The sequence below is a fragment of the Bombus bifarius genome, unplaced genomic scaffold (assembly GCF_011952205.1).
Source record: "Bombus bifarius isolate JDL3187 unplaced genomic scaffold, Bbif_JDL3187 scf7180000007996, whole genome shotgun sequence".
Lineage (NCBI taxonomy): Eukaryota > Metazoa > Arthropoda > Insecta > Hymenoptera > Apidae > Bombus > Bombus bifarius.
In genome coordinates, this window is record NW_022884376.1 from 4,184,917 (window position 1) to 4,211,022 (window position 26,106).

Genomic DNA, 26,106 nt, shown 5'->3' on the forward strand with positions numbered 1-26,106 from the left:
ATAAATTTAGACTTTAATAACTAAAATTTAGGCTTTAATATCTATTCATTTATTGTAACATTGTATATATTACCTACTCACAAAATTGTTGAAGACTGTTTTAAAAAGTTTACGTACATTGACGACGATGTTCTATTACACAAAAGCAGATATAGCATTTATATACTGGTTCAATTTGTCTTTTAATTTCTATATTAACGCTAACACATAAAAATATTTATCTTAAATATAGTTCTTAACTTGTACCAATTTCCAAAAAATAATCGATTTGGAAAGTGATATCAATTATCAGACCTAACCATGGAGAAGAACTCCACTCGATGATTTATTTAAATGATTACCAAACGAATAATGTTATAAATTATAATGGAAATTAAATAGTTGATTCCATTTTATTCTAGACCCATATTTTGCTTTATCAATGCTCTTATCTTAATCCATTAAACATGTTGTACTTCCAGGAACAGGACGGAAAGTACCGCGAGACTTGAAAAAAAGCAAAAGTAGAAAAGGAAACATTGAAGTCTGTATTTGTTTGAATCTAAGAAAGCGGCTCTACTCTAGACGGTGGTTGATGATTGGTCAGAGTAAACGCGCCCATGTCAGCTGTGTGACACAGAGTCGCTAGTCGTCCGTCGTAGACGCGGATTCGTGCAAATGGCGTCACTGGCAGTATGAGCGAGCGTATGCCGTCTAATAACGCGTACGGGCCTCGTCCGGGCGCGGCGCCGCGCGGCCCAGCCTGACGGCGAGCGTGAGTGCGACGATATTGGTCGAGATCGAGGGAAAATTAATACAAAGAGATCGTTAAATTTCGTCGTCAAGTTACAACAGTGCGTACGTATCAACGACGAGTGGTGACACGCAGTGAAAAAGAGAGGTGAGTTGCCAGATAGAGAAAGAAAAGTCGACAATAAAGAATTCTGGTGATTCTTTATAAGAAGTGCTGTGTTACGCATACGTGTTCATTATTCACGAAATAAACGTATCCTCATCATGCATACGCTTTGGGTATGTTTTCGATCATCGACTAATTTTTTTTCCACGCGAATGACGAATCTATATTATGCAGATCTTTTGATTGCATCGATGTTTTTATGCAAGAAGATTTTAGTTAGTTGTTACAAAGTATAAGAAGCGCGAGATACAATTTCTACCACAGGGTAGTAAGATAAAGGCGACGATTCAAAGCGAATTTCTAAGCGACTTTTAAACCATGATAGACAAACACGATGAAAGGAAAGGAGTAAAATGTACGCGCAGTACATACTTTCCTCGTTCGATTCACAACCATACTACATAGTGACAGGTGCCATGCGTGTATCATTGCCAAATCTATCTTCACTCTTCAAAATACTATATCGTTCTGTGTATATTTTCATAGAAACGAAATATCAAAAATTAGTATTGTTCTTCAGCGTGATTCTCATCTAAAGTATCATACGATCGTTACGTTTTATTGCTTAATGCGTATATTTGCAATGAAGCGTGTAGTATGTTTATCTTATACAATGATTAAAAATATTCTTATCGTGTTTTGTAGAAGTTTTTATAATACTGTTATTCTGACAAACTATTTGAATATATGCCGTTGTTATCATGTAATCAGGACGGCCATGTTTTTCCCAACTAAAAAACACGTTTCCCGTGGCCACGCGCACGTGTGGGCGAAACAGAATGTTTTTGTTTGCGCCGCGACGAGTTCCTAAATACGACCTATGGTTGCATAAGACATAAGACATAAGAGATCGAGGTGTGCCTATTTGAAAAGAGTTCTGGCATCTTATAAAAACTCTCTAAGCTCGTTTCTGTCTTCGATACACAGCCAGCCTCGCGAAACGATACAGATTACAGAAACAGAAACGCGCAGTTATACTAATATTGCCTTTCCATACATAAAATGGGATGACAAGTGTTTAAACAAAATAGAATCACAATGGAACATTTGATACAGTACGCATGGTATGTATTTCGCGATTACGTCAGAAAGTATTGCTTGTTATCCTCGTGTACGATCGCGCATTTTCTACTCTTCTAATTTATCGATAGAGATAGATTATCGATAGAGTCTACGGTCATAGAACATGCTTTCCACGATAAGAAAATTTCAGTAGCTATATTAGCGATGCTTATTATATTTTGTTTTCTATAAATATAACAGAATTTTTAAAGCCACACGGGGGAAGGAAAAAACCTTCGTATGCGAACGGATAAAGCGGTTAACCTTACCGATACCAAGTGACTCCGGGGTGAAAGGGCATTAACACTTTTAAGATAATAATATAGTGGAATATTAAGGCCATTTATTAAATAGAATTGTTGCAAAGGAAATCCGCCCTGATAAACTTGCTTGCGTAATATTGCAAAAAAAAAAAAAAAATACGTGGTACCGTAAACAATATTAGTAAAATCACGATCATTGTCAACTATGACTTTGGAACTTTTTATCAACGGCTAAATGATATTTTATTCGTCTGTTCGAAAAGTAGTAAGTACATTTTACGTTCATGCGATTGAAATTATAATTGCACGTATTTCATCTATCCTGTGGATAATGTTGGTAAATTCCAATGCGTTTATAAAGATATATCGTCAGCTGTTAATACCTAGTCGATAAATGGAAAAAGATCTACTCCCGAAACCGGTTATAACGGATCAACCCATAATTTGCGATATCGTGTATGCACTATTCAATGTCTATTAGAAATGGACTTCGATTTCCGTTAGACGTTTTCGTAACATGTATCTCGGTGAAGGTTTCCACGCACCTTTATTAGAGGTATCTAACACGTAATGCATGTTAAAATCGACGAACCGTTGAACATACGTTCAAGCTAACTCTTTTACAACTAGCACGATTCTTTACACTTTACAGAATTACGATTGGGGCCAGTCGGTAACCAAGTTGCGGGTTTTCAAGTAATTTAAAATTTTGTCATTCTATTCAAATATATGTAACTTGATGTAGTTTAAACAAAGCAGTATAAATAAGAAAAATGTGCATTATAAAAACACGCTTATATGAATAAATATTAGGCTTACCTAGTTCTTCTGCAACACCCGTAACTACATGTATTAGTTTTCTACGTTATGGCTCAGCATGTTAATTCATTCTGTCATTGTAATCAAACCTCAACTTTCTAATATTCATTGGATTTTGCTTCTAAGAAAAGCTAACATACAATAGGTAAAAAAGTTTATGTGCTTTAGAGACGAAGTAACGCTACGAAAAGACGTACGAATTGATGTGACATTTTTCCGTACGATCTTTAACCTATTAAGACGAGTTAACTCATCGCTCAGATTACCAACCTTTCGGACGCAATTTCTTTATTTAGGGATCTTTTATCTGTTTACATGTCCTTTTATTAAGGATAAATTATACTATATTTACCATGCGTAAAGACAAAATTCGAGCACTATTCCTACTTGTAAGTTATAGTACAAAAAGTAAATTAAGTTTACTAAAATAAACATATGTCCGATTTAACATCGTTGCGTCTTATTCTAGTTACCTTATCATAAAGTTATCGTATCTTTATAACGCTACATTTATGATTATTTTCTTATTAAATCTTCTTAATTTATGAACTGCAAAACAAATTATATCGAGTACGATATAATCAGTAAAAATAAAAAAATTAATACGAATTATACCAAAATATGTTTTGTATCGAAATTTTTATTTTTTCATAAGAACGAGAAAGGGGGTTAAGGCGGTAAACAATGATGTGGTTAGGAAGTTAAGGTTTTAAACACAAAGAAAATTGTTTGTATTTGCCCGTAAATGATAGTTGATCTGCAAATATGTGTGGTGTCTAATTTTAGACAGGGGATATCTGCGGTTCTGTCGAAGAAGTCACTGACCATCGAAAATTCTGGCGCGCGGTCACGTTTTCATGGAAATAAGCGGTCGAAACGACGACTTTAACGATTCCCGGTCGTTCAACCAGGCATAAAGGTTGTTTACATGCTCTGAATTCGCACGTTAGCAAAGGATGTGTTCCAATGGGAAACGTTCTCTTTCATTACACTTAAAATGCTTCGTAACAATCGTAACAATAGCTTTATAAAATAAAATACTTAAAAAATTTTTTAATGAGAAGCTTCTTGCATATAATAAGACGCAGGGTTAACGGAAGTGAAGATGAGAAAAGAGCGGAAGCAAAGTTCATAGTAATAAACGAAAAAGATAGACAAGCGTCGAATAGAGAATTGTAGACTTATCAGTGGCCCGATAAATTTGTTGTGTCTGGCGGGAAGGATCCATCCTATCGGGATTGAACATGTAGACTTTGTAACCTAGAGAGATTTTGTGAAATGAGGTCGACTAACACCACTAAATTCTACGTTAACGGCCTTGTTCTAGATTTCTTTGTATTTCTTTATCACCCACTCATACCTTTTTCTTTCTAAGTCTTCTTTTTTTGAAGCTGTGTTGCTACCGTATTAAGAATTCCATGTCGTGGCTAGATTGCGAATATTTATGCAAATTTAAGTTTTTATTAATACAGCTAAAAAAATGAAATTGTTTCACTCACAATTAGAAAATATTAAAAGATGCTATAGTACTTAGCCTTAGGTTACAGTAATTTGAATAAACCACACGCCGATTCGAAATCAGATCAACTTACCAAACATACTACAATTTATAATCGGTTAATATTCGAAGTAAGAAACTTCTGGAATTTTTTGAACAACTTTTTACGGGAACTGTATCGTTCTTTCCCTTTCGATATTACCGCAAAACCTATCGATCTCCAATAATATTCATCGTGAAAAATTGATGACCGAGAACAAATCCGAAGCTAATGAGGAACACGCGATTCGTATTAAAAAAAAAAAAAGGAGTAACAACAAAATTAGAGAAAAAAATGAAAATTTAAAAAATGGAAAATGTGCGTGAAAATGCGTATCGACGCGACTGTGATCCGCAGAGTGGCGCTGAAGAGGGATGCAGGCCGAACTGGTGTACAGAAAGCCGTTAACAATGATGACCACAACGTCCAGCCAGAGTTTTCATCGTCCTGGGACAGGGAGAAAAGAGAACAGCGGTCGAGACTCTCGCGAGACCATACACTCTGGTCACTTTATGGTCTCTGACTTCGAGGCGGAGGCCCAGGACGACGAAGATGAACTTGCTGTCCCAGTGCCTGACGAGGAAGCTGCCAAGATCGCGATTATCGCTTCCACAGGATTTTTACAAGAGAAATTTGCCACTAGCTCTTCGAACGACAAAACTTCTCAGCAACTCAGCATTGAAACGTCCTTGAACAAGTTGTTCCAGTGCATGTCGCTAGCATACAGGTGAGTTTCTCTTTTCCCTCGGTTTTTCTTCGGCCTGTTTTCTTAGGTTACCAGCAAGTATCATCGTTCATAATTTTTATTAAATCTCTACGCTTTCTTTCGCTTCTACCATTGCCTTGGCAACTAAGCGATTGCGGATTTTGGCATTAGGTGGTATTGACAAAATCCGCAATCGCTTAGTTGCCAAGCCAATATGTCCAAGCTGCTATTATATAAACACATACGATTCGTTGTCCAAGCAATGAATATCGATTATACCGTTCCAACTAGAAATTGTATTTAAATTATTCAAGAAATGTCCATCCATTCAAGTCGTTCGAATAGTCATGAGTGGTAATGCATGTATAAATTACAAATGGATCTTAATATACGGTAGTTATCTGTCTCTCCATCGATCATGGAATCGTCAAAGTCGTGAGAAATCGCGTTTCAGCAATAGAAAGGGAAATCGAACTTTATACCATCGTGCCATTGAATAGAGCGGAAAGAAGCGTCGCGTAGTCGTCTTGTAACAGTCTCGTGATTTCAAAGTGTTCAGACGTTTTGCAAGAACCCGCAAGCGAATGCGTGGCGTTTCCTCTCGCAATCGGTTCCCTCGCAAGATTAGTGGAACAGCGCAGATTCGATGGAACTGTATTTCGAGCTCGGCAACCGGACAAATGCCGTGCCGCCGGCATTCCGCCTGATAACGGACAATTGAATTAATGAAGAAGAGGCCGTAGAACCAAACGACAACACCGCAATTAAACTCGGCCTCGACGAAGCCGACAGTCTGCCTCCGCGACAATTTCCGTTTCCCCTATACGGGACCGTTCGAACCCCGTCGCGAAGACTTCCTTCAAATCCTTTCCACCTCTCGATCAACGAAGACGAGCTAACTCGCCGTTTGGAAATGAAATCGAAGGCATAAATAAAGAAGTAAACTCGTAATCGATGGATCATTGTCCATATTTTGCAAAATTGAATGCAGCAATGTTGCAAACACGCTGACAAACTCTGATACAGCGATCGAGATTAACAAATATTTCTCTCTTGTTTCATATCGTTCTTTCGATAAATCGATTAAAAACTCGCGTTGTTTTGGAATTCGCGCGAATTCCTCCAGTTGGAAATATTTTTTCGAGTAAATTATTTGTCGCTTTATCGTCGAATCTTTTCGATTTTACTCTTGTATCTAATCGTCCACCATTTAACACCAGCAAAATGGATTAATTTGATCTTTTATTTTTTAATGGCCAGTTAATGTGCATCGATTAATCGGTCGATCGAAAGCCTGGATCTATCGAAAGTTTGATGAGCTATCGATCGATTACGGAGGATTAGCGCTTGAATCCAAGCATTAGATCGGCCTAACTAACGTTTTATTGAGATCGGACAAGGAAACAGGCTTATCTAGATTTCGTGTCTTTCTCGTCACTTTGCCACTTAGGTGTGTCGATTATAAGTTGGCGTTATCTGAAAACAGTCGATATCGAGGTCCTGTAATCCGAGCGCAGTGTAATCGAGAACAAGACTCGTTGTTTGGAGTATTTTTAACGTCGAATCGACCAGATGGCGAAAACACTTCTGCCCCGTGGATATAAATAAATATTTTGGTCGACGGTTTTATCCGTAATTCAATTTTTATGCCTCGCAATCTCGTTGTATCTTGCTCTTGCGAAAGTTGGCGAGAAAAAGGAGAAAAGAAAAGAACGTGTATATTTCTTTCGGATACACGAATTTGCGACGATATTAAAATTAATTTTTTAACGTGATCGATCTAAGTAAGTCGATACTATCGAAATTATCAGATTTTGTACGCGATATGTGGCTATTTAAAACGATCTAGCCGATCGGAAACAACCTTTGTCCCGAAACGAGGTACGTTCGAAAAATTCCGTGGTTTATCAAGGCTTTTTATGTAATCGATAATTTCGAACGAACGATATTTAACAAGTAGCAATTACGGAGACGAAAACAGATTCGAAAAAGAAGAGTATGCATTGACGAAAATAAAAAATGTTACGTTGAATTAACGCGAAGGTTTCTATAAATTACTCGCAACAACGAACAGGAAGTTGCTGCTAGTTACATTGTACTATCTTGTTATCGTTCTTCATCTTTTATCTCTGCGGCTGTTACGACGATTTCGTTGTAATTATATTCCTGCGATTAAAGTGCAAGAAATTTGTTAATTACGGGCAATTATTTGTACAGGAAAAATTCGTATCTAAACGAGAAAATGTACAACGTGAAACATATTTTCGTAATAACTGATTCTAATTGCCAGAAGTCAGATTCTATAAAAGATAGTCTATATCGTAATTCATCGTCGTATAAAAATGCACAGAATGCATATAACGATCATGGCTAACCGTATTGCTCTATGTTGTTCACTGTAACGCGTTGCTACGTACATTGTCACTTTCGACCAATTGCGTGCTTATCTTTATGATTGTGTCGGGTCTATCAGAAATAAACCAATCAATAATCAAAGCCGCATTCCTTCGTCTATTCGTCGTTTCATCGAAGTATTTTATACACGAAAGTACAAAATATCTATAATAAAGTGCATACATACGTACTTGTAATAATATCTAATATCAAGAGCAAAGCGATCATTTCGGCTTATTAGGCTCTTTCTTCTTCTTTAGTCGGTCTGTTTCGTTTCATAAAAATTCGAATTTGCATAAACATTCATAAATCTTTATTTATAAGCGTATCTGTAATTATATGGAATACGGAAGAGTTATATGTAATTAAATCGTAAAATCGTGGACCTGCCTACTTTCAAGAATTATATGAAATATATTACGTAATTATGCGTAATTATTACGTAATTATATTACGTATATATCGAGTATAAACATTGAAACGTATCGAATGGAAATTAAGCGTAATAAATTATTGTTGCGGATAGAGATCGTTTTTATTGTGAGTTATAAAAAAAAAAAAAAAGAAAGAAAAGAAGAAGAGATAACAGAATGCAATAAGACACGTTAAAATGAACTTCGTACAATTAACGGTGTACAATGTAGTTCAGCCATACGCAGAGTAAACGCATTACTTTATTCAGCCGGTCAATCGTTATTTTAGCCCGTCCCGGCGATTGGATAATAAATGAACCTGATATCGTAATTCCGCCGATAGCGTTCCATTGTTATTGTTCCGTCTTCCCGATGAAAGGGTTAATCGATTGATGATGATTTACGTCGGAACTGCAATTGGACGCGCGAAGTGAAAAGACGTATATATCTTTATCAGTGGAAGAACGGTGATATTATTGTCATAATGACGCAACGTAAACGTTCGTCCTGAACAACACGCTCGTAAATTACGTGTACACGTTCACCGTGTCAAAGAATGAGAATAAAATGAAGGAAAAGAGAAGAAAAGCAACGCCGTTTTCTTGAATCTTTAACGGCTCGATAAGGTATATATGTATTATTTTTTTCGCCTATTTTTTTTTTTTCTTCGCTCAAATCCAAAGGTTATTTTATCGAAAGCGAGATAGACTTCTGGGACGGCAGTCGTATCAGATATATCGGTGGAATAATTCTGACACGCCTCTTGTCCTTCCGTTTGTACGAGTGTCTAAGAATGACTGATAAATCGTATTGTATCTTATCGACGTACTCGACCAATAATTTGCTCGACGTTGTAAAGTATCTCCGATACACCTGAAAATCTCTCCTATTTGATCTAAAAATATCGCAAATTTTTGGAGGAAGTTGTTTACTTTCCTCGAAGTAGGAAAGATTTTTTTTTTTATTTATTTATTTGTTGAAATTACAATCAATTCTCGCGTTGAGAATTTTCAGTAATTTTTCTGGCGTGGCGCAGTGACATGGCTGTTTATTTACAATAAGTTAATACTTATTATAGATAGGTATAATTTATAAGTATTAGTAGGAAAGATCTGTCGGGATTTGTTCTAAAATTTGAAAACCAGGTTTAAGTGATAAAGTTGGTTCGTTTTTCGCCGGTGCACGATTTTCGAGAAACGTGAAAAAGATCGTCGAAAGATCGTAAAAATATTTATATCCGATATTGATATCCTCGTGAAAGATATGAAAGTATAGAGGAATGGGATAAATAAATGACGTGCTTCTTAATTGGATAGATTTCGTACGAAAGTGATAATACTCGTATTACGTGTTCCTTTAGCTTAAGAAATCATGAATCGACTGTTACTCAACCTAGTACGTGTAATCTACATATTTAGCTTACTAGCATGGTTTTACGTCAATAAGAGGAAAAATAACGTGAGATTTGAAAGTCATTTAGATGTTTTGTTGCTGTACTACTAAAATAAAAAAACAAAGCTCTGAAACGCCATCGTGTACGTAAATAAGAAACTCGAGAAAAAACGCGGAATCAGAAATCGAAAGAACAATATCGAGTCGAAATGCTTATCTCACGAAGCCCTTAGACTTCGACCAGTGCGTTACGTCCACGGTTCTGCCCGCAATGACGTCATTGTTGTCAGTGCAACCTATGAGCAATATTATTTCGAGAGAGTTTCACGTGTTGCGACCTCGTCGTCGTTGCGTCTTTCGAGACAACTACTCGCGATAATATCCCGAAATGCGCTGGCAATTGCGTACCTCGTTAAAATTGCATTCCATGGAAATCGTCTAAACGACGATCAGATCTGACCATTTTTCCGTTATAGCGCAATTTAACGGCTCCCTAATTGCTCGTGTTATTAAAAAGTAGGAAGAACGGTTTAATCACGATTGTGTTTACATAGCGATTACCCTATGCTAATTTTAATTGACCTCACTAATGAACATATATTATTATTCATAACCTTGCGCACACTTTGTAATGATAAATGTTTCAATTGTAATAATATCTAGTACCGTGACTAATAAGCAAGTACCTGAATGTGTTTAAACAGTGTACTTGGTCGATAACAAGCGTTGCATAGTTTCGATAGGTAACTGTATTTTAGCCTTTGATACTGGTTAACCCGATTTTTCTTCGTCCTCGACGCTTTACTACCGCGGTCGTGCCTTATCTTGGACACGAACCTAATTCACCAGCCGTGAAATGCCGTAAAATACCGTAAAATACCGTATGTGGATAAGATATGTGACACGTTCATTGACGATCCTGCTTGATACCGTTCGACTCTTTGCTCGATAGTAAACCACGTGTTTGCGTTATTCAAGCAGGTATCGCGATCGTTCTATTCGACGTTGAATGGACGTTTGAATGGACGGAAATCAATAGCGCTTTTTTTACATATAGTTCGATGTAGGTTGAACAGGAGGTACTTTATGCAATTAGGTTTGAACGATTTTTTTCTTTTTTTTTTTAAGATCGGTCGGTAATCTTTGGTACTTTAAGTGGTTGGTTTTTCACCGTAATAAATAGGAATTGTTTCGGTCATCCGAGAATCACGAGATATCGCACAATTTCGTTTCCGTTTGTTCGAAAAGTTCCATCATTTTCTTAAAGCATAGCTTTAAGTTCCTCCATGCACCGGATACGCCCGTTTCAAAGTTTTCAAATTCACAAACTCAGCGTTCAAAAATATAGATTTCAACGCGTTTGAGAAACTAGGCTAAATAGCTCAATTTGTTCGTAAAGCTGCGGTAAAACTTCCGCGAATGAAAGAGGTATATAAGAGAGAGAAAGGGAGCGAGCGAGAGGGAGAGAGAGAGGGAGTGAGAGAGAGGTGGAGGACAGAGAGAGGAAGCTAGAGAACTTCTAAACGGTCTCGTGCAAGGGATAGCGTGAAGCATGCCAGGTCTCCGGTTGCACGGCAGCCGTTCTCTCGCGACACGCGTAACTCGAAAAAGTAAATCGAGCTAAATTACCGTAAAGGCCTGTGTGTCACAACGTGTCTTTTATCGTGCAAGGCCACTGCGTCATCGACTACCGCTGAGGCACCGCTCGCGTGCGCTCAGTGTTCCCCGCGAATATAAGCGCGAACACGCTCGCTTTTCCATCGCACGAGACTCTGTTTTTCTCCTTTTTATCGTTCAATGATTCTCTTCTACCCTCGTATTCTTCTTTTCTCTACCCTTTGATTTTACGATATCTCGTTTCTCTTAATTTTCATTTTCCATCGCTATACTCCTTTCGAAGCTTTTATTCGCTTTTCCGCTTCTTTTTCTTCCCGTCGTTGGTCTTCGTATTCGTTTATTACTCTCTGTCCGTCTCTTTTATTGCGACTATGGAAAACTTCGCTCTCGATCTCTATATCTATACCCGTTTCCAAGTTCTCGTTGTTTTTTACATTTTCTCCTCTTTTTCCTTATCCTTGTGCCTCGGTAATCGTCTGCCACCTTTTATCCGGCTCTTTCGTTTCGATCGTCGAAGCATCTTTCGATTCCGTTTCTCGACGCAGTCGTTTTGAAGCTTTTATCGATTTTTCCTATCTTCTTCTTTTTCTTCTTCTTCCTCTTCTTTGTCGCGTTCGCCTACTACTCGCTACGCGTCTCTTTCGTTTCAGTGAAACGCTTCTTTCGATTTCACTTCCTACGCTCGGTTTGCAGTTATCGTCGGAGTTTTTATCAATTTCCGCCTATATGTATGATGTATACATGTGTACATGTATATAGTTGCACATTCCGCTGAATGAAGCTTAACAACGCGTCTTACCGAACAGTCACGTGAGTGAACCTGATGATTCGTGTAATTCGATATATACGAACATGTGACAAACTTTCGTGATCCGTACTAAACCTACAGCGATACGATTCACCGAGGATGACGAATTTTTAGGGAATCGTTGCTCTTTTGTATTTTTGTATCATAGATAATGGTGCGTCTGGTTGTAACAATGACGCAATTGGGGGAGCATAAATCTCTCGACTCGAGCAATTCGGAATTTTGCTTCGGTGCGTGAACACGCATCATCAAATGGAACACGGTTACAAACACGTGATTATTTACGACGAAGATTACACGTTCTCGTATCGAATTCATTTCCCAGTTGTAATGTTCCCGCGTCTTACAATCGCCACCAGTTATAAACCACTTAGATATTCAAATTTTATTCAAAAAATCTCGAATGCGCATTTTATACGACGTTAAGAAAATATCGACGAAGCCTTAAGAATCTCTCGAGTCGTTTTGATGCTAAGAACTATCTAAGTTGTACGTAGAATTAAAAAATTCTGCTGCTGCTGTACGTTCTTAAAGTAAGACGATCGTTGCATTGAGAAATTATTTAGGCGGATTACAACAGAGCGTGTTTAAGTCGTTCTAATTCTTCCTGAATTCTTCTTCGACGACTTTCCTGATATTTCTGGTATTCTTCGTACACCAATTCTCTTTCTATTCTTACCGGTTGCGTCGTATTCGATATGATAATCTTTCAATTGGTAAACCAACCAGATTTAATAAGAAAATCGTTACAAACGTGTGGTAGAATTTTCATTCCTCTTCTTCATATCGCATTCAAGTATCGATCGTTTAAATTTATAAAACGAATGTTATTTCCCAACGACGAAGTCTAGGGTTACGATACGTAATGCGACGACTGCGATGTTCGTCGATGAAAATAAAAATGTTGCTGCGAAGAATATCTGTAAAAAAACACGTAACTTTCAAGTTTACCTTATCTATCGTTTTAAGATGTCCGAGAAATCTAAAATTTTATCTCTTACTTTCCTTGTATCATCTTTATTTTTCTTCGTTCGATCGTTATTGCACGATAGTCTGTGTCGTACAATTTTGCCTAAAAGATAAAAAGCACAGGAAATTCCTAATATGTCAGCTTATCTCGAAAAAAGGAAAAAAAAAAAAAGAAAAAGAAAAAAAATACTGGATGACAGCGTATTTGACATTACGCAACTTTGTAAAAGAGTCGAAATTAAAAACAAGAAGCTGAAAGCGTTCGATGGTGAATCTAAAGAAGAAATAGGGAAATTCCATGACAGAACGACGAATGATAATCGACTTTGCTCTTCTCTGCCGGATAGATCGAGCCATCGGCTGTACGACGAACAAATAAATCGTTATCTGATAACGAGATGCTCGCGGCTAATTAATCGCGATGGTATTCATCGCGCTTAGAAAGAGAAACAGGTGGATTTCGCGAGACACGACTTTGCATTCGAGTGGCTTGATTCCTCGATGTTATTTCGCTATCGTACGCTTTCGACGATTCGTTCTGTGCACTCATCCGACACGCGATAACCATTTAATTGTTGTATTAATAGAGGATGATGAGATTCCGCTACATTGGATGCCGAGAGTCTAGAGAAATCCGGACGTTTTATTAATGTTGCACTTGTGCGATAGAATTTATCCATTTTTGGGAAAATTATTTAACGCTTGAAAAGATTTCGACGTCGAGTTGTTCAGTTGGATATATCTTTTTCCATGAAACTGGAGATTCATGTTGATGAGATTTTGAGATATCCGACTAATCAAATTTGATAATTCCACGTAGCAAATGTCCGATCGATAAGGAATCGACTTAGATTCGAATCTAAATTTCGTATTCTTGATAAATGGACAAAATGGACGGTTCGGGAGAATAAAATCGCTTTTTCAGATACTAAGACCACACACAACGGATTTTTTCTTTATTTGATCATTTAATCGATCCCATTTTTTATCGTACAGAGAATCTTCCTTGGAAAATTTTCTTAATTAATATCGTCGATCTTAGCTCTTTATCGAGATCAGGCAGATAACTTTTCTAAAGATGAAGCGAGCCAAGACGATTTTCTAATCGCCTGCGACTCTTCTACAAACATTATTTTATCTTTCTCAGAGGTATTATACAATTCTGATTATTATTACGATTATGATATCTTTCTCGCGTAATTCGATCACGATCTCGGAAGAAATTCAAACGTTTAGCAGCCACGCATATAATATACGTTATATTTGAAAAATGAAAAATAATTTTATCTATTGAATTTGATAAATTGTTTACTGGAAACTTCGATATGCCGTAACTGAAATACACAAATAAATTGCATAAACATATTAAGTTGGAAAGATTCGGTGCAGCCTGTGTGTCGCCTCTGTCCTTATTTCTCCTCTTATCTAATCGATTTAATCTACGCAAAAATGAAATGCTGACGGTGGACTCGGCTGATCAGAGTCCCATGCCAAGAAAGGAAGAATATCCGCGGCACTCGTAGTAACGCGAACGCTTGTTAGTGGAAATCTTACCACCATTTCCAGCTGTTGGCTTTTCGACGATGTTACATCGCCGCGAACTTCGATAACGAAAAACTTGTACCGGCAGTAGATTCTTACGTAGATCGTTCGATTCTCGTTCCGTGCAGGATGGCAATCGTATACACGTTGCCTCGGAAAAGAAAGGGAAGACAAAGGATCGAGACGTAATCGTTAAAATACAAAGAACGAGATTTGTGCTGTAAAATGAGAAAACGTGCCTTGTGTAACTTACGCCTCGCAGGATTTCGCCGATAACATAAATTGGATCGTGTAAGCAGTTTTTCCATTAGTGAAAATAACAAGCTCCTTCGACTCGCTCGTGGATATTTCAACGAACAGGTCATCGTTGTTTCCGATCTAGCAAACCCAAAGCCACGGTATTTCGGTTCGTTCTATCTCGTCTATTCGCTGGTCGTTCTGTCTCGCTTATATTTAGCCCGCTCCTCCTCCTCCTTGGGATAAGTACGGAAAAGTGTTTACCGTGTTCGAACAAACATACGTAGCTTCCTTGACGATAAATCCGCTGGCGAATCGAACGTCGTTAGAATATCATATCGTAAAGATAACGTAATCCACGAAACTTTTAGATCACCGTAATGTCTATGTAGGTCGTCTATGTAGGAAACCATTTTTCCATTTGGCAGACTAACGTTAAATCATTGGATTCGCTGAAAACGTTGCATCGTGGCGTTAAACTACGAGGAAACGTCTCGATAAGGATTAATTAGTCTTTCTTGGACCTGGAAATCTTATCTGGATGTTGCAAAGCTCCGTCGATTAGCTGCCGAGTACTTTACTACGACGCTAACTTACTACGGCAACTTGCTTCAACTATATTCCGCGAAAGCAGATAAACTCTGTGTTTGCGTTTCGTGTCTTGTCTTAAGTTTTCAAGCTGTTTGCCGACCATTTACATTCGCTCGTTTTAAGATGTTTCTCCGGGTATATCTTGTTTTTACGGTGATTCGAGTAAATAACTTTTAGCTCGAGTCATTTTACGATCGATTCGCACATTTTCACTCTCACGTATTGTTCAACTTCTCTTGCGTTCTTTCCATCGTCTCTGACCAAATTGTATTCTTTTTTCTTTTTTCTTTTCTTTTTTTTTTTTTTTTTATCGTTAGAAAGTTTCTCAAGTACAGCGATTGAAATTTATCTTCCACCTTCGTCCAACGAATATTTCGTTCATTTTCTATAACAGCGTTCGTACAACGAAACGGCGAACTCGTGTAAAATGCACGCGGTTCGTCGATCGAACGCTCGGAATTTGGGTTTACAGTGGTATGACGTATGGGCATTTGAATTTGTTCCAGACAGAAATTGACATCGCCCAAGTGGAATCGGTTCAAAGGGATCAGGCTGAGATGGAAGGACAAGATTAGACTGAACAACGTGATATGGAGGTGCTGGCACATGCAATGTAAGGAAACGCACGTGTGAACAGAACGCAGAACCACGACCGTCGATGCACTATAAATATAAAAATAACGTATGTTTAATACGAGTAAGATCGTTGAAACGATCAGAAATTAAGCGATCAGGATGTTCGACGAATTAACGCCGATTGTATAAAAGACGCGGGATTCTTTCGAAAAATCTATAGACGAAGTACAGGCGATATAACCGGAAATAGTAGGCGAATCCCGAGACACATTTACACCTCGAAACAAGTGTAAATTTTGCTTTAACCTTTAGGCCTTTAACAATCGTTTCGCGTGATAACCCGAGGCCGCCGTGATAACGACGATCGTTAGTTTTATTTTTCTCGTAGCGACAACTTTTTTCCCCTCGGCCAACTTGTCACGGTCAACGGTTACGGTTCGAGGGTCACGGTATTCGTCGGAGAATGAGCCAGGAAAAGAAGAAACGCGTTTTCGAAAAACTAAAACGTTCCAGACCTACTTACGTTCTGTATTCTTCCGTCTTTACAACGAAATTAGAATTTTACGTTGCTCGTGTTTTCCATCTGTTTAAATAAACTGTTAAGTTTCATCTTAAATCGTACCGATTACGAAAACCTATCGATCGGAATCGTATCGTGTTTGAAATTATTTTGAGCCGTTACAATTTTCCGAGCATTCGAATCGCAACAGTGTTTGTGTTAGTCGAAACTTGTAAACCTTCGAAATCGCTCAAACGTTATTTCACTTCGAATTAACCGCTTCCTCCCCTTTGTTCGTCCACTTAAAACATCGTTTCCTATTTTAAATGAAAAAGTTGCTCGTCCGGAGCGTGATAAATTTCAAATTGCGAAAGCCTCGATATTGATATTAGTATCGTACTACTCTTTTCGTAACGCGGAAAATTTCTTCCGAATTTAGACTACACTGTCCCGATGTACCTATTTTCTCCATTCGATCGCGTTGTTTATCCCTGGACGACAATGCCGAATAAAATTTCACCTGGTGCGAATTTTTTAATATCATCGTGCCGCAATCTCATTTACAAGACACCGCTGCGAACGATAAGTTTGCTATTGCGTTGGCAATTAAATGATTGCGGATTTTGTCATTAGATGGTAATTAGTTAAATACAAATTTCATTCCCAAAAACTAGATACAACAACTCGCTACTTTCTATATCCCTAAATACGCTACTGGACGTTTCAACTTGGCTTTAACTCGTTGAATTTTTCACTTGCAAAAATATACCAGGTACATCTGGGACAGATATAGCCAGGTACGTCAGCCAGGTATAGTTGTTGTATAGGCTTTAAGGGTTAATTATCTTTCGTCGGTTGGAGAATCGCAGGATTGAACAAAAAATTGAGGAATTTATTCCGCAAAAAATTTGGAAGACAGTCACGGTTTTTCAGTTACGATCGAAAAACAAGAGTGGGGCGAGATAAAACATAATCTAAAGCCAAATTAAATTGATTCAAGATATTCAGTCGCGAAAATAAGACGATAGTCTGTGGTGGCGTGCACAATAAAGAAATATCTTGCACGTGACACGCCAGTGACAAAGAATCCCCGCCAGCGGCTACCGAGCGTGGTTTCTTCGCAAGTTCCTGCGAAACTTTCGAGCAAACTTCAGTTTCGCGAATACCGTCATACCAGAAAATTCGAAATTCTTAGTCGCCGCGAAATTGCGTCGTTTCTTCCATCCGTTCGGCTTCCGACTTCCAATTTTTTAGGGAAATCGAAACGGCTTTTCGCATCGCACGAGACCGATTCCGATAATAGTCGACCTAAATATTTCGGGTTAGTTTCGAAACAAGTTCCAAGTTAGAAAGTAAGTTTGTTGGGAATCGAAGCACCGGAGGAATCGACCGAGGTAAAGTTGAGCGGAGCAGGTGATTAAAAAGAAATCCAAGTTAAAGTCTTTGGATCAGTGGTGACGTAAAACAGAGCTAGTGGTTACGTTATAGAACGAACGAGGAATTATTCTTACTTTTAATTTCTTTTTCTTTTTTTTTTTTTCTTTTTTTTTAAGAGAAACAAAGATTCGTACTGTTTGTTACTAAGGTTTAAGACTAGTCGACGAGTTAATTTTAACGAAGAAAGCACGATACATCGATAGGTATCGAGATCACATAGGCAAGAAGATGTACTTTTAAATAAACCGATCCGCTTGAATTGTGCAAGAGACACGAGCGAGCGCAAAACCGTATCTCGTTCACTGACATTTCGATCGCCGCGAGTGCTATTTTTAAATCCACCGCCTCCGCGTTCCCGATTGTCCACTCGTCAGACTTGCAAATATTCATTTACTCGTTTCTCGTCGATTAACGAATAAAATGCCAACCGATCGAGCAAAGAATTACAGTTACATGTAACAACGAGAAAGAAATAAAACTGCGTCACGTCGTGATAATGCCAAAATTTAAAGGTAAACGAGGTCGGTAGTAAGATCGAGAGACACGGGAAATCGTGTAAGTTGTACGTAGCTCAGCTTCGGACGAGTTGACGTAAAAGAAAAGAATCTCGAGTGGTTCCTCGTTCGTTGACGCTTCGTTCACGCTGAGAATCGTGTAGCGTAACGTTCGCAGATTTTACGTACAATTCGTGTTCGATCGCCGACTGAAAATAAGCAAACGTGATATTTTCCATTCGACCCAATACGCAATCGAGATCGATAACAATTTGTTTGTCACATATATTTGTTTTCCATTCGAAGCGAATATCCGCGATTTTATTATTTCTAAGAATATTCCGCAAACTCTTGCAAATTTATTTTAAAACGCCAACTCCATTTCTTCGAATCGCTTTAATTTTTCTCTTCTTCTTCTTCTTCCTTTTTTTTTTTTTTTTTTTTTTTTTACAAACTTTACGCTTTTCTGTAATTTTGTATCGCCACCGTAAGTCGATCGAACATACTTTTCTTAACGCGACGTCGTTTCAACTTTTCGCTTGAACGTCGTTTCATTCAATTAACGGGACGAAATTTGTGCATCAAGGGAAAAGGATAGGAAAGGTGCAGCACGAGCAAAGTGAAAACGGAAGCTTGATCGAGTTGGAGGCGTGAAACGGAGGGACATCGACTTTAGTTCGCAATCGAGACAGCATCGCAGGACTTTGTACCTGCTGGTCGTTAGTGATTACGAGAATTATTTCGCGAGTGCGCTACAAAATGCGTCGCCGCAAAGTCGGCATCGGGACGCTTGCGTCTCTTCTCCGATGCAACGAGCATATCGAGCATGGCCGTAGGTCGAAGGGCAGCTAACTAATCATTTCAAACGTTCGCGTGGTCGACTCAATTAAGTTCGTCCAAGGAGCACGCATCGTGGTTCGTATATGAACTTTTTCTTTTCAAATAAAAAGACGCGACGTTCTTCTCTTGGAAAAATCGATCTTTCGGTAGCTACAAAATCATTGTGCTACCTTTAGATGCGCATTCGATCAGTCGTGGTTCCGTTGAATCGATGTACGCGAATCCATTTGCATGTCATCGCTGGAGATCGCAATTTTTCTTCTTTTTCAATCCGGTGAAACAGATATTGCCGCTTCCTTTGGATCATTTTTCACTGTAATGTACTTTTCTATTGTTTCTACGAGAGCTTGTTAAATTCGTCGTAGAATAAGGCAAATTTATATTATAAAGAATTTATATTATATTTGATATTTCATTTTTTGTTTTTTTCTTAAAGAGGGAAGAATTAGCGGATGACGTAAGATAAGGTAAATTTGTATCGTGAAATAAGAAAATTAAAAAATTTAATTTTTTTCCGGTTTTTTTTTTTTTGTTTTTGGAAGAGGATCGGTGATAGACGCATGTTATAGCGCGAGTTTCAGTTATCTTTGTATCATTTCAGTTATATTGAAGCAGAACACGCTGGTGTGCCAGTTCGCGTCTCCATTGGATGTTGATACTCATAATAAACCCGAGGTACGTTTAGTTATCACTTAAACGATAAGAGTTCGATGCTTGTCGAGCATTTTTCTTGCGGCGATCTTGCACAGAGTGTCTCAAAGTGGAATCGAACAATTTTTGTTTATTGTCTCGACTACTTGAAAGAACAAAAGAACCGTCGCTATCTTCTTCGAAGCTAGACGTTGAAGACGATGGCCGTATATAAAAACGAGCGTGTCCTGCAAACCAAACAGCAGCTCTCCTCTGTTTAAAAGTAGAGACTGTCAAACAATCCACTTAAAATAGATCGCAATTGAGTGTAGGAATCAGCGGTATATTCGAAAAGTGCTTTGTAAATGCAGGGTAATGGATCGTTTAAACGACGTCTGTTAAACTTCCTGGTTACAGAGAATTATTTTTGTAATTGCGTTAAAAATAACTGGACGACGTTGAAAGATCGATAGAGAAAGAGAGAGAGAGAGAGAGAGAGAAAGAAATCAGTTCACCAACGTTAGAGCGCACACTGTAAAAACGCCAATTGCTTTCTTATGTTCTTTAATTTATGCGAAATTAATTTTGAGACACCCTGTATTTTGTAATGAAAGAACACGATCGATAGCCGTTGTAAAGTTTTGCAACTCGATAACGACGTACATAAATTTAAAAGATGTGTTTCTTATCAGGCGGTTGTCTTAGAGGGCAAATACTGGAAGCGAAAACTTGCTGCTGTTACTGCGGAGTACAAGAAATGGCGTATGTTCTATCGGAACAAAATCCTTGGCTGGACGAACAAGGATGGCACCGAGATGGTATTCCTCAATCCACGAGACACAAATTTTCTACGATTAAATTTGCATGAAACTGAGAATTAAATATAGGCGTATTGCTATTGCATTTGCCTCGATTAATTTTTCAAATTTCAAGCAAATGTATTTTTCAATTAGGTCGAGTTTCAAAACGTAGTTCTGTTTCCCTTAGTTTCCTTATCGTGAAATATACTTCAGCTTGCAAAGATGAAAACGTTAAATACATTTGAATTTTACAAAATTTCTAAGAACCACTGGTATTTCTTATTCATAGTAGAAAATGGCGGTATCGTTTCAGATGGAATCGATGGACGTGTTAGATTGGGGCAATGGATTGGGGATCTCGGGCAACTATGGAGCAGGTACAGGCAGCACACACGGTGGGACCAGTGGGACTCCAGGAGGAGAGAGTATGATGGTTGATGAAGATTACATGGAGCTCATGACTGATACGTTATTTTCGACAATCAGTTCAAATCAACCAATATACTTTCCCGATCCGAGAGAAATTGGTAATTCGCTAAAAACTAAAATTATATAAAACGAAAATAAGTGCAAGACCGATAAGGATAACGGAGATGATAAAAGAATAATACGTGTGTCGATAATTAGAGCGTTGTAATAGGAAGAAGGAACGACAAAAGTTGAAAGAAACAACGCGAACAGTCTAGTTGATGTAGATGTATCGAAACAGATGACACGATAAACTTTATTTTATACGGTTGCTTGTAATTGTAGCGCGTGGAGCTAGTCTGGCGGATTTTATACAACCCAGCTTGGGACCGCTCCAGCCAAATTTAGATGATTTTATGGACACTCTTGAACCGTTGCAAGGTATCCGATCAACGTGAAATTCACTATATTGTAGGTATGGACGATAACGAATCAATAATATTCATAAATCGTAATCTTTTAGAATTTTTAAATTCGAAGTTGCCCCCTGTCCCGGAAGAGGACGACATGTTTCGAAATAGTACCTTGAACACGAACTATCCTGATCTCGACTTAATGACGCCTATGAATCAGATAAACGAGCTGAGCCAAGAATCAGCAGCGAAGAACGAGCAAGCTTCACAGCAGCCAGCGTTAGCACAGAACGAACAAGGAGGTACTATACAGAATCTGCAATACACTGCAAAAATATATACTCAACCTCAGCCAGAGCCAACGAATGCGTTCAGGAATAATATGTGAGCATCGATCGTTCATTACTTAGAATGTTTTACAATGAAATTCTATTTTAACTTTTACATGCACGTTATAGAACTCTGAGTGAGAATTATAGTACCATACAACAAAGTTATGAACCCGCTGCAACCAGTCAACCTGTCAGGGAAAAAAGTCGACCAAGTAGAGTTTCTTCGAGGAATAGTCGAGTGATCCAGCAACCTCAACAACAACGGACGTCAACGTATCAACGAACAGCGCAACAACAAAACTCAGCGTACCAACAACAACAAGCTTCGCAGCAACAACCTTACGCCATGGAGATCCAATCCGTTCAACTAACACCGGTTCAAAATCAAGTGCAGATGCCAGCGTTGAACGACCAGTCTGCTCATGCGAATCAAATCCCGCCTATCGCTGCTCATGTTCAAAATCTGGTGACGGTACAGCAAACTTTTGGACAAACGAATTCTACAGTGTCGACGCAACACAGGAGCATCAGGCCTCTACCACCGGTCGCGCCGATCTCGTCAAAACCGTACAAAGTCGTTCAACCGCAACAGTGTTATAAGTTTCCCACACTTCCGCAAAACTTTAATGCGCAGCAATGCAAATTCAACACTAATAATTTCAAGGTATTTATTTCACAGATACGACGTGATATGTCTTGTTTCATTGAAACGTGGTGTTCGATTTGAATAATGCATTAACGAGGCGGGAGACTGTGATTAGCAATAGAAACAGATTATCGTGATATTTTTCAGACACACCCACCACAACAAGTCGTATCGGTTTCCACGGAGCAACCGTCGCAATCACCGATACTGTTACAGTGCAGACCCTCCGGTTTGGATCTCACCACGCCGACCGTACAACCTACGAAATTGTTACCGCAACCTGCCGCGTCCAATTCGGAGAAAGAAGAAGTTTTTGCCGTACCCAAGGTTCATACGCAAGCTACAATAATACCATATGAAATATAAATCAATTTTTTCTATTCCCTTCTATGATACACGAAGCATAGGAAGTTGAAGAAATTTATAATGAAATCACGAAAATGTTTTCTGTTTCAGTATCAGATGAAAGCAAGGAATAGGTCTCGAAGTAGTTCGTCCTTAACCGCATCAAGAATCCATCCGCCACCATTAGTATCAGCGGCGAGCGATCCCGCTCTAAATCTAAATAACAATGTTTTGCTCGCACAGTTACTCACGAATAGTATGTATTTTAAGAAACGTAATCTTTGTACGGCTTTTCTCTATATTTTATAAATCATTTAATGGCGACATGACGCACAAATTATTGAGAAATCGATCACACGGTATTATATATTTTGTCGATAAAGAATATTATGAGAGCTTCAATATCGTTACATAGACACATCTGGTGTACACACAATGAATATGACGGCTGATAATGTAATGCCGACAGTGACCCAAACAACTACTACTATGAAACACATCTTACCTATGTTTCCACCTTCAGCTTCGCCTACGCAGGTAACAACTACCCACCATATTACCACGCCGGTCACTGTCCAAACTATGCAAACATCTACGATCCAAGTGCAACCGCAACAACAGGTATATTTTTTATTGCATCTTATTTCGAAATCAAAAGTTATTTAAATCAGTGTCATTCAAGAAGAGGGTACTCTCTAATATTCATAAAATTGACCCAACGTTTTTACGCTATAATAGCATACGTAGTAGATGAAACTCTTTAGTTTGAACCACGAGGACTTAAATAATAAGTCACATAAAGATATTATATTACGTAACATTAATACCGACGATAATAAATCTTCAGCTTGTATAATATTATATGACGTGTTCAACTGTATGTTGCATATTAGGCAATGCAACAGACTACTTGCAGCCAACAAATGCTATTAAATACAAACACCCAAGCGCATCAGTCACAAAATAGTCCCGGGTCACCAAAGGATAGTTCTAACGCACACAGTCCTCAAGGGTTAAACCTCAGTCCTTTGCACAGTCCGATGAGTATAGGAAGCCCATTGTCACCGAGTAGAGGTTACATAAAAGGTGAATCAGAACGGGGACAATACAAAGAACAAAGACGAGTCGGGCACATTCATGCGGAACAAAAACGTAGATATAATATTAAAAATGGATTTGACATGCTGCACAGTTTGATACCGCAGCTTAATCAAAATCCGAACACGAAGATGAGCAAAGCCGCTATGCTGCAAAAAGGAGCAGATTATATCAGGCAGTTAAGGGCGGAGAGGAATCAGTTGAAGGAGGAGATGGATACTTTAAGACATCAAATCGAGTGCCTTAATACGTCTATTAGGTAATAAGGAAATTAAAAAAGACAACAGTTAACATTATTTCTTTTAAATTGTTATATAAAACTTATATATTGAACACTTTGTTACAGTAATTGTCAATCCATGCTTCCTGCAACGGGTGCTCCAATTTCTAGACACAGAACTAGTAAAATGAAGGAGATGTTCGATGAGTATGTACGCACGCGTACACGGGAGAATTGGAAATTTTGGATCGTATCCTTCTTAAAACACTTTTTATGTTTTTTTTTCTCTGTTCTCGTTCGTGAACATATGTTATACATTTCCTTAGAAAATGATTAGTTCAGTGTATTGCTTGAGCCTCTAATGATTTCTTTCAATACCTCGGTATCCACCGCGAGTATCGAAGATCTATACAGAAGTACAATATTGTGGGTCGAGCAACATTGCTCACTCGTTGATCTCAGACCAGGTTTGTATCTTTTACGAGAAAACATTAGTAGTGGCATAATAAAGTATTAATATTAATAAGTTACATTTATAAATGCACAGAATTATTAGTCATTAATCATTTTTAATTATTAATCATTCCTTGTCTTCGACTGTAGCCGTTCTGAACTCCCTAAGATATCTGTGTACTGCCACTGATATTCTATCAGATCCTGGTCGCCTGCCCGAAGAAGCACTCGCAGCAGTTAATCGCACGGAACGGCGACGATCAACTCAGTGACCAATTATAATATGCGAATAAGTCGCGAAACGTGATTTGCTTAGACCTTCGAAAGAACGTGCGAAAGAAAAGCAGTTACCGTAGCAGTAAGCCAATTTAGGAGAGAAACTTACGTGAAAATTCTTAAGACGATTCTTTTTTACAGTAGTAGACCTTCAGATTTCCTTTTGCAACGATTGCGGTTGAGAATGGAAAGAACTTAAAGTGCAATTTTTCCCTATCCTTCTCAAAATTGTGACCACAAAATTTAATAATTAACTGTTAAAAGAGTATATGAAGATGTACATGAATTTACTCGCAAACATTTAACAAAATATATATTATGATATACAGACTGTTACAAATTTGGAACACGTTGAGATTTGAACATCCTTTTTTTTATAGCGGTTATCGCAATTGTTCATATGTTCGCATAAAATATTATAAAAAATGAGAAAGGACATTCGTATTTATTAGGTAATTATATCATATGCGTTACGTTTATGTTCACTCAGCATTAAGAAAAGAATTATATATAACTTTACATTTTCATAAATTGCGATAACAAATTTTTGCGATAAATTCCTTTCTTTTTTCTTCTCGATGCTTCATTAAATTCATTGTAATACTTGATCATACATACATGAAAAAAAAGGAAGGAAAAATGTGTAGAGCAAACCATTCCATTATATTTTTACTATGCTTGTTTTTATCTAAATACGTCGTTTATGACAGTGATAAAGAAAAGGAAATCATTATCTTTGGAAATTATTCTCTTTCTTTTTAGATATCGTTTCTTACTATTTTTAAGATAAATATATTCGTAAAACTATATTGCGGACTTAATTATATGTTACACTGTTGGTATATTTTTATAATAGTTGAAATATAAATAACTTTCGTCAAAAAATCGTTTACTTTTAGAAAGTCTTTTGTTAAGATCGACGAATAAAGAATCATTTATAATTAACGTCAAGTAATTAATTACATTTTTTTATGTTACTTGAAAATATATACTTGAGTATACCTAGATGAAATCGGTGCCATGAAATTATAACAAGAGACTGGAGTAAGAAACATAAATTGTTGAAAATATCTGATTAATCTTTTAGCGTGAAAACTGCAGTTTAAAACTAAATATTTTCAAGTTCGATCTTGTATTCTATGATGAATAATACAGCTGTTGATACTTGCATAGTAATACCTTTGAAAGGATAAAAAGTTTATATTGCAGATAATTAAACGCATACGAAGTAAAAAAATGGGTTGCTCACAAATTACAAGATTATTATATACTATTAATGTTATTAAATATGAAGTTTTTAATACGAAATTTCATGTGATAATGTACAAATCATTTATAAAAGAATTGAACCATTAGAGCTTAAGCTATAAAAGACTTCTGCATATTGTAA

General features: G+C 37.7%; 1 protein-coding gene across 13 annotated transcripts; it reads left to right on the top strand.

The window, feature by feature from the left end:
- Positions 1–618: 618 nt before the first annotated feature.
- Positions 619–25,953, top strand: LOC117206133 (carbohydrate-responsive element-binding protein). Of its 13 annotated transcripts, none has more exons than XM_033445183.1 (16): positions 619–880; positions 4,938–5,307; positions 15,756–15,862; positions 19,697–19,770; positions 20,418–20,543; positions 20,818–21,052; positions 21,279–21,374; positions 21,457–21,730; positions 21,805–22,342; positions 22,472–22,651; positions 22,781–22,925; positions 23,193–23,290; positions 23,563–24,026; positions 24,114–24,237; positions 24,325–24,454; positions 24,591–25,953. In XM_033445183.1, the coding sequence occupies exons 2-16, from the start codon at positions 4,955–4,957 to the stop codon at positions 24,710–24,712; spliced, it is 3,066 nt and encodes a 1,021-aa protein (XP_033301074.1). In that variant the 5' UTR covers positions 619–880; positions 4,938–4,954; the 3' UTR covers positions 24,713–25,953. The 13 variants fall into 13 exon arrangements, with proteins under 13 accessions (XP_033301074.1, XP_033301072.1, XP_033301080.1 ...); XM_033445181.1 differs by having other exon boundaries at positions 620–880; positions 23,085–23,290; XM_033445182.1 differs by having other exon boundaries at positions 621–880; positions 20,839–21,052; positions 23,085–23,290.
- The last annotated feature ends 153 nt before the right edge of the window (positions 25,954–26,106 follow it).